This window comes from Amphibalanus amphitrite, unplaced genomic scaffold (assembly GCF_019059575.1).
Source record: "Amphibalanus amphitrite isolate SeventyFive unplaced genomic scaffold, NRLGWU_Aamphi_draft 000208F_arrow, whole genome shotgun sequence".
Lineage (NCBI taxonomy): Eukaryota > Metazoa > Arthropoda > Thecostraca > Balanomorpha > Balanidae > Amphibalanus > Amphibalanus amphitrite.
This window is the reverse complement of record NW_024881703.1, coordinates 270,163-279,493: the sequence shown is the minus strand read 5'-3', so window position 1 is coordinate 279,493 and position 9,331 is coordinate 270,163. Positions and strand designations below refer to the sequence as shown.

The window sequence follows — 9,331 nt, the reverse complement described above, 5'->3', positions numbered from 1 at the left end:
GCGGCGGGCAGCGCTCCGCTCTGACGCACGCGCCCGAGCGCCGACAGCCACAGTGCAGTGACGGTAACTGGTGTTTATTGTGTGTGAGGCGAGGGCCACGATGGCCGATCCGAGTCGCGACTCTGGTGGTGTCGAAGCTGCAGCTGCCAGGTCGCTCCGGAGAGGATCGTCCGTCAGTGAGTTGGTCCGGAGCTGCGACGACGGAGCGGGGAAGAGAGACCGCTCCGAGTCTGGTGACTCTGTCACCGCGCCGATGGGTAAGCGCAGGCCGCTCGACCCCTCGCCTCGCAAGGGAGAGGTGAAGGAACTCATCGAGGATGCAGTGGAAGGAATCGAGAGTCGCCTGTCCCTGTTCATTTCCAAAGAACTACACGAATTCAAAGCCAGTCTCCAGACAAAATTTGATGCTCTCCACGCGCGAATCAAGGACCTAGAAGAGCACGTGAACGAAAAGGATCTGGAGATAGAGAGGATGTCCACGGAACTGAAAGAAACGCGTGAAGAAATGAAGAAGCTTAGCGAGAGGAGTGAGAACGCTGAAATGAACTCGCGAATCCCGTGCCTGATTTTGTCCGGCCGAGCAATGGCGCCCCACCGCAACCCGAGCCTGGCTGCGCCGCTGCGGCCGGCCGCCGGGCGGGCGCCCGGGGGCACGGACTCCGCCGGCCCCAGCGAGGAGCGCGCGGCCGGCGGTGCTGCGCTGGGCGGTGGCGGCGGCGGTGGTGCCGGGGGTGTCGGTTGTGCGAGGTCTGGGGAGGGAACGAGTGAGGAGGATGTCAACCAGCTGGTCATCAGAGTTCTGCAAAGCCGGTTCCCGGGCTTGGGCATCTCTGTAAGCGACATCGACAGGGCTCACCGCCTCCCAGGACCAAATCATCGTGTAATCGTCCGATTCGTCCACTCCGGTTCCGGATCGATAAGGGAGCGACTCATGACGAGAAGGATGGAGCTGCGAGGGAGCAACGACCTGTACATCAACGAAAGTCTAACCGCCCTGAAGAGCCAGATTCAGCGGTCTCTGCTGGAGGCTAAGAAAGCGAAAAAAATCTACACTGTTTTTACCAGGTGGGGACACGTGTACTACAAATCAGAAAAATTTGGAACAAGTACTCGGGTGGAATCACTTGCTAAGGCTCGTCAGCTAGGGTTCAGCGTCAAAGAATAAGCGTACTCATATATATGTGTCAAGGTTGCTCTTTCACGCTTGACGCACTTATACAGCCTTGCGAAGTTCGCTTACCAGCACGTGTTCACTTTCTGCTAGTCGCTTACTTACTCGACGATAAAGGATCGTTGTTGATTTTGATGTTTGATGTGTGTGCATGTCTACTCGTCAATTGTGTTCTCGTTCTCGTTCTGCGTTGTCCCATGTCTGCCTTGCAGACGACGATCTCGGCTGGTGCATCGGCTGTGAGTGTCTGCGGCGGCGGCGGCGGCGGCGGCGGCGGGGTCGGACTCTTCTACACGTGCAATGGGAGCCGAGGAGCTCGATGTGTGATTGGCGCCGCCTCTGGTGTGCTTCGGCCGCGGTCTCCGTCGGTGCCGGCGCCCGTCGCTGGCGGCGCCTGTGGCGGTCTGTGCCGGTCGTGCACGTTGCGGCGGCCGTCGGTTCCGCGGTCCACCCGCTGGTGTGGGTGGCCATGCTGCCGCGCCCCGCGTCTCCGGATGCCAACTGGCGCCCGCCGAGGGGGCCGTTCTGTCACGAATCGTCCGGTCCCGGCCCGAGTTGCAGATGCAGTGTGGCACCCTTTTCGTGAGTATGGTCACTGGACGGATCGGCCATACCGTAACGCACCAGGAGAAAGCTATGTCCAATGTAGTACTATATTGTCTCAGCAACACATACAACAAAGTAGTGCAAAAAGGAAAATGAAGTTTTGGTTTGGAGCAAAGTTCAGCACCGCGTCTAAGGTCGAGAGACAAACACTAACATTTTATGAGAAACATTAAAATTGCATCAGTAAATGTCCGGGGTCTGGGAGGACAAGAGAAACGCAGAGATGTTATGCATTACCTGAGAACTATGAACTTTGACATTATCTTCCTTCAGGATACTCATCTCACAGAAAATAAAGTTCAGTTTCTAAACTCGCTGTGGCGGGGTAAGACATACCATTCTTGCTTCACAAACAACAGTAGAGGAACCTCAATTTTGATCGACAAAGGTCTTCAACATACCATGCTCTTTGAATTCGTTTGCAGGAGAGGTAATTATGTTATTATTGGATGTAAAATAGGGTCAGACACATATTGTAGCGCGTAGTGCGCTTACGTCATGTGACTACCTCGCCCGGTCGCCACTAGAGGCGCTTGTGTTGAAATACACTCAGTTGACCGCTACATCTGGTGGCAGCGGGTGGGCCGCTCCGCAGTCTGAGCCCCACACCATGGATGGTGAAAGTGATACGAGAGTGCAAGTGCTTGTACCGCCGCAGCCTAAAACCGAACAGTGCACGATCACCGATTACATCGACTACTTTGAGGCTGTGGCGACGGCCAACGCGTGGGACGATACTGTGAAAGCCAGGATTTTTCCTGCGCTGCTCGGTATGGGCAATACTGTGCTGACAGACTGCCCGGAGGCTGACAAAAAGAGCTTTGCCAAAATCAAAACGTATCTCACTAAAGTTGGAGAGCCGTACCGTGATGCGTTTATGCTCGATTTGTTTCGTGTTCGAATGGCTGACCTTGAACCGGTCGAGAAGTACCGTGACCGTGTGGTGACTTTAGTTGAACAAGTTTACCCGCGGTTTGCAGCGAGCAATAAGGCAGCTCTTGCTCGTGATTTTTTTGTCTGTGGACTGCCAGATCCTATGAGGGCAGCAGTGTTGAACTCTGGCTCCTGCCGTAAGCTGGAAGAGGCTGTCAACTCAGCGCTGATGTGCTTCAGCCTCAGCGGCCGGCTCGGGTCGCGCGGCTCTGGAGGCGCTGCCGGTGGTGATCACGTGACCTGGCGCACGGTGCGTTCGCCGGCCGCTCCGAGGGGAGGAGTGAGGAGCGGCGACCCGGCGCGGTCTGGCCCGAGGGCGGTATGCTGGCGCTGCGGTATTGCTGGTCATGTGCGTGCACAGTGCCGCGCTCCCGGCGACGGACTGGCTGGTAGACGGATGGAGGGCATCGCGGTTTCACCCGTCTCCGATGATGGCCGTGTCTACGTCGACATCGACATCGATGGCTGTCCGATGCAGCTTCTGGCAGATAGCGGTGCCACCGTCAGCTGTCTGCCCACTTCTTTCCGGCCCAACTCCATGGCTAAAGACGACTATGTTATCGCTGCCAATGGGTCGAGAATGCCTGTGTATGGTCTGCTGAACTGCTCTGTCTCGCTCAGTGGCGCTACGCTGATGCACGACTTCATCATCACCGACGTGCAGCGCGGCGTGGTGGGGGCAGACCTTCTGCAGAAGTTCGGCGCGTCCATCGACTTCGACCGTGGAGCTGTGCTTGTCGGTGTGAATCGACACCCAGCTGGCGCGGCCGACAGTGTGACGTCACCTGGCTCCGGTGGCGCCTGCGTCGGAGGGACGGTCGTCGCGCCGGTGGCGCCATCTCTGGGCTACGTTGAGACTGCTCAGAGTGGGGCGCCGCCTGCGCCTCCCTCCGCTCCGGTGGCGCCATCTGCGACTCCCTCCGCTCCGGTGGCGCCATCTGCGAGACACAGCGTGAAGGAAGATACTGCCGCCGGTGAGGCGCCGCTGCTGGACTGGGAGGAGGGATGCTTCCACGAGGTCGGGATGCTGGCTACCGGTGAGGATTTACTGAGGGAGTGTGACTTTGATGATAGCAGCGATGCTTCGTGTAACGGACTTGAAAAGCTTAAGAGCCAGTTTGCGGACGTGTTCAATGGTCTCGGGCGCACCAGTTTGATAGAGCATAAGATCGAAACAACATGTGACCAGCCCATAGTGTGTCGCCCTCATAAACTGCCAGCGGCATATATGTCTCGAGCTCAAAGTGCAATCGATCAAATGCTTCGTGATGGGGTGCTAGAACAAAGTGACAGTGACTACATGAACCCCGTGGTGCTTGTTAAAAAGAAAAGCGGCGACATACGTGTCTGTATTGATTTCAGGAAACTGAATGAGGTGACGGTGAAAGATCGTCAGCCTGTGCCGCTGGTGTCAGACGTCATCGGGAAGCTGGCGGAGTCGACAGTGTTCTCAGTGCTCGATGCTCGCTCGGGATACTATCAGATCCCTCTCAGGGAACAGGACAGAAAGAAGACGGCCTTCCAGTTTAATGGCCAGCTACTGCAATTTCGTACAATGCCGTTCGGTCTCTGCAACGGTCCCAGTACGTTCAACCGTCTGGTGCAGAGGCTGACACAAGACCTGCCATGTGTGGCAGCGTATTTCGATGACTGGTGCATCCACAGCCGGGACGAGTCGTCACATTTGGAGGATCTGCGCTCTGTCTTGCAGAGACTACGAGAAGCTGGACTGACGCTGAACGGCGAGAAGTGCCGGTTTCTGCTGACATCCCTGGAGTCGTTCCTTGGCTTCAGCATCGAGGGTGGTATGATTCGACCGACGAAGGAGCACATCAGAGCTGTTGAGGCGATACCGCGGCCTGGCGATCAGACAGCTCTCAGGAAGTTCCTGGGCCTGTGCGGCTTCTATAGGTCGCACATCGCGGAATTCAGCTTGATTGCGAGGCCGTTGCACGATCTTTTGCAGAAGGGGAATTCATTCCTCTGGGATGGCGCGCACGAGACAGCGTTTCGTCGGCTGAAGGCCCTGCTGGCTGAACGTCCGGCTCTGAAGATTCCTACGGAATCGTCACAGCTATCAGTGCGGACCGACGCCAGCGAGAATGGCTTCGGCTGCGTACTAGAGGCAGACGGCCAGCCTGTGGAGTTCAGCAGCAGAGCATTCAACAAGTCACAGCGACACTACTCCGTAATAGAAAAAGAAGCATGCGCGATTGTACACGCTTTGAAGAGATGGCGTCACCTGCTGGTGGGACGGCCGGTACGTCTATTCACGGATCACAAGCCTCTTCAGTGGTTGCGCTCCAAGAAGGATCTGACTGGTCGGCTGGGTCGCTGGGCGCTACTACTGGAGGAGTTCGACATCAGCATTCATCACGTCGCAGGATCTGAACATGTCGTCCCGGACGTGCTCAGCCGGTCGTTCCCGGAGCAGCCGCAGTGTGTCGCTAGTGTCGCTGACTGGCGCTCTGAGCTGGCGACTGATGACGGCGTGCGCCAGCTGCAGGACAGGAAGCCGGACGAGTTCCGAGTGAACGGGCGTGGTGCGCTCTGCCATGTGCATCCGGTCTTCGGAGAACAGCTGGTGGTACCGCGGTCCCAACGCGACGGCATCATCAAGTTGCTTCATGATGACCCATTGGCGGGTCACGCCGGATCCAAGAAGACCGTTCGGCGTGTACAGGAGCGTTATTTTTGGCCGGGAATGACCAGGGATATAAAACAACATGTAAAAGGATGTATCGTGTGCTGCACTGTGAAAGATAACCCTGTTCCGACGGCGCCATTGACACCGGTAGACACGTCTGCCCTGAACGTGTGGGAAAAAGTCTCTGTAGACATTGTTGGCCCGATCTTACCGGTGACAGAGAGCGGTGCTAGATTTATCGTGGTTTGTCAGGACTATTTTTCGAAGTGGCCCGAGATGACAGCCCTACCGTCGACTGAGACGGAGGTCATTCAGAGCTGGCTGTTTGATCATGTTTTCTGTCGTCATGGGTTTCCGTCTGAGATAGTAACTGACCAGGGGACGCAATGGATGAGTGCTTCGTTTAAACAGTTTTGTGAAAAACTAGGCATTAAGCATAGGACGACTTCTCCGTATCACCCACAGTCTGACATGGTCGAGCGTTTTAACAGAACACTGCTCAATATGATACGGTCGTATGTGGGAGAACACAAGGCGAGTTGGGATCAGAACTTACAGTCGTTGGCCTTTGCTTACCGGACCGCCGTGTGTGAGACAACTCAGTCAACGCCGTTCGAGTTGCTGTTTTGTAGACGCGCGCAGTTGCCGATTGACACGCTCCACTCGAGTATGCGCGAGGTGACGAGCTCGGGTCTCATGGCTCGGCTGTCTGATGTGAGGGCTACGGCTCGTGATGTGTCGAAGCGAGCAGCGGCGAAACGAGCAGACGGGTACAATTCGGCGAAACATGTTCGTGAGCTCAAAGTGGGCGATGATGTATTTTGGAAACGGCCTATTCGCAAGGTGGGTGTCTCGCCGAAACTGCAGCCGATCTGGTCTGGCCCGTTTACTGTCACCCACAGAACGTCTGATGTAAACTATCGCATCCGAGACTCTGATGGGAAATCGGTCGTTGTGCATGTAAATAACCTGAAAACCTGTCACGTGCCGCATGTCGCTGGACGCGGTGTCATTCGTACGAGAGGCAGGCCGCCGCTGAAGACGCAGTAGGCATAGTGTCTGTGTCTCCGTGCTCGTGCCTCAAGTGTCATTAGAAGCTTGTTTTTTTTGTGGGGGGGAGGTGTGTGCTGAACTTGGTGGGGAGGTGTAGCGCGTAGTTCGCTTACGTCATGTGACTACCTCGCCCGATCGCCACTAGAGGCGCTTGTGTTGAAATACACTCAGTTGACCGCTACAATATGTGTTTGGGTGCATATACGGTCCAAACAAAGACGAGCCAGAATTTTATCGGGAAATAGGCGAAAAACTGGAAAGTGTCGAATGCGATCACATCATTTTGGGTGGAGACTTAAATTTTGTGATGAATTATCAAAAAGACTGTCATGGATATGTTCGAGAAAATAATATTAATGCCAGAAATGCATTCACCACGATGTGTAATCAGCATGGAATCATTGATATCTGGAGATTTTATAACCCAGATAAGCATGAATTCACGTGGAAGGGACCCAACAAGGTAGCTAGATTAGACATGTTCTTTATAAGCGAACATTTATGTAGCTTGTGCATCAACCAAAACATTTTGCCGGGATATAGGACAGACCACAATATTATTACAATAGAAATCAAAAGCAGCGATGCTTCCCGAGGCCCAGGGCTATGGAAATTCAATGAGTCCCTATTGAGCAGATAGCGAAGTAAAAATCATGCAATATGCGGACGACACGGTATTATTTCTTGACGGTGAGGCAAGTTCAATACGAGGAGCACTATCAGAATAAGAAACATTTTCAAATTTCTCTGGCCTAAAACTCAACATAGAAAAAACAGCATGTCTTCCTCTCGGGGTAGACCCTCGGCGATACGAGTCTGAGAACTTCGGCTGTAAATGGGTTAGTCAAATAAAGATTTTAGGAATATCTTTCTCTAACAACAATAAGGGAATAATTGAAACGAACTTGGAACCAAAAATCGCTCAGATTAACAAAGAAATAGCGCAATGGCGGAGGCGAAATCTTACTAAACTGGGAAAAATAACTGTGATTAAGTCTTTATTGTTGTCGAAGCTAGTTCACTTATTAACTGTTCTGCCTAATCCTTCACAATTCATACTCAAAAAGCTAGAACGCATTTTCTTTTCTTTTGTGTGGAATGGGGGAAGGGATCCTATAAAAAGAGCCAAAACGATACAAAGTTACACTGCAGGTGGATTGCAAATGATCGATATTAAAGCTTTCGTCCAAAGTCTTAAATTGACATGGCTTAAGAGGTTAAGGGAATCTAAAGCTTCGTGGGTAAGACTAGCTGAGAATGAAGTACCATGTGTTGAAAGCATTCCTCAATTTGGAAGCAAAAAGTTATTAAGGATCCGCTCCAAAATAAACAATCCATTCTGGCAGGATGTTTTGGAAGCGTACAGCCGCTTTAGCATAGACTATAGCCCAGACGATGTCGGTATACTAAATGAGAGCCTATGGTTCTCGGACTATTCGAAATATAGCTGTTCTATCGTGAAAAATTGGAACGAAAAAGGACTTAGGTTCATAGCAGATTTGATTGACGAACAAACTGGGCAGATAATGACGAGGGAAGCGGTGCAAGATAGGTTTGGAATAAGAATGACCATTCTGTGCTATTCAAGCCTCGTGAGAAGTTTACCTGAATGTGTGAGACGTCAATCTTTCGACGACATACCGAAACCAATAATACCAACGAGATTAAATCTCGTTATGAGTCATGCGAAGTTCTCACGCTATGCATATCAGATGGCAATACAATCAAAGAAAGCCGAAACAAAGAATGCGGATGAGCGTCTAAGACAGAAATGGATGACAGATATTGGACACTTTGTAGAGGATAGCACAGTGGCTGTAATGAACGCCACACATTCAACACGACTCATTATGCTACATTACCGAATAGTTAACAGATTTCTCACTACAAACAAATTTCTGAATATCATCAATGTGAAAGACGATGATAAATGTACGTTTTGTCACAGACACGCAGAAACTTTAGCGCACATGTTTTGGTCCTGTACCGAAGTTCAGAGTTTCATTACCGACATAAAAGTATTCTTACAATCTACACACCAATTTACACTTCAAATAACTCCAAAAACAATATTTTTCGTACAAAACCTTAACCCAATTGAAGTACTCATTTTAACCTTGATGAAACAAGTAATATGCGAAGCACGATCGAAGGAAGCTATTCCAAACGTAGTACATTTTAAATATAAATTAAAGCGCGAAGCTGAAACTGAAATAATAACAGCTAGACACGTCAACAAAATAAGGGTGTTTGAATCGAAATGGGGGGCATTGAAAAACATTTTACAGCACGAGTAGTCAGCTCGTGTAGTCACAAGCTTACCATCCATTGCCAAGTTGTGCGTAAGGAGATGCGCAGCGCACGCAGCCGCCGGCGGGCCGGGGCCGGACGAGACGCGCCGCCAATTGCCCGATTTGTAGGTACAATGGCTCTTATCACGGTAATCAGTGCTCTGGCTGGCGGGGCGTGGCCCGTTGGCGACCCTGCCGGCGCGGGCGGGGACCGGCGGACCGGCGAGCTCGCGCGGTGGCGTGCGCGGGCGGTGCGGGCCTCTGCTGGCGCTGCCGGTGGCGGGGGCTGGTTCCGGCGGGGGGCGTGGCCGGCGGGCGACGTGGTGAGCGCCGTTTCCGCGCGTCGGGCTCCTCGGTCTTCGGTGTCTTACTTACCCTATACATAGAATACTCTGTCGCTGCTGCCGTCGCGCCGCTGCCGCTGCCGCTGCTCGCTGTCGCCGTGGGCGCCGTTGTGACCGGCCTCACCGGTTTGAGCATCATTAAGTGCGCTTGCGTACGTGCTGCTGCTGCTGTTGGTTTGTGTGTCTGTTAATAAAAAAATCAGCCACCGCTCCCAAGACCCATCCGGGCCAACCCGGGACCGGCCTCTTCGACTGGGGCCGGTCGGCCGGCCGGGCGTGCGGGGCG

At 53.0% G+C, this 9,331-nt stretch overlaps 2 protein-coding genes across 2 annotated transcripts; both read left to right on the top strand.

Moving 5' to 3' along the window:
* Nucleotides 1-209: 209 nt before the first annotated feature.
* On the top strand, nt 210-2,070 carry LOC122385088. Its single transcript, XM_043373095.1, has 2 exons — nt 210-1,065; nt 1,384-2,070. The coding sequence occupies exons 1-2, from the start codon at nt 254-256 to the stop codon at nt 1,412-1,414; spliced, it is 843 nt and encodes a 280-aa protein (XP_043229030.1). The 5' UTR covers nt 210-253; the 3' UTR covers nt 1,415-2,070.
* Nucleotides 2,071-2,254: 184 nt separating this feature from the next.
* On the top strand, nt 2,255-4,668 carry LOC122385087. The gene is made up of 2 exons (XM_043373094.1): nt 2,255-3,747; nt 4,073-4,668. Exons 1-2 carry the CDS (start codon nt 2,388-2,390, stop codon nt 4,078-4,080), a joined length of 1,368 nt encoding a protein of 455 aa, XP_043229029.1. The 5' UTR covers nt 2,255-2,387; the 3' UTR covers nt 4,081-4,668.
* The last annotated feature ends 4,663 nt before the right edge of the window (nt 4,669-9,331 follow it).

Bases quoted from the DNA above. Each gene is read 5' to 3' on its own strand.
- LOC122385088 (XM_043373095.1), top strand. From the start codon at position 254: ATGGGTAAGCGCAGGCCGCTCGACCCCTCGCCTCGCAAGGGAGAGGTG. The intron at 1,066-1,383 runs GTGGGGACACGT...TCTGCCTTGCAG, and splicing joins ATCTACACTGTTTTTACCAG to ACGACGATCTCGGCTGGTGC.
- LOC122385087 (XM_043373094.1), top strand. From the start codon at position 2,388: ATGGATGGTGAAAGTGATACGAGAGTGCAAGTGCTTGTACCGCCGCAG.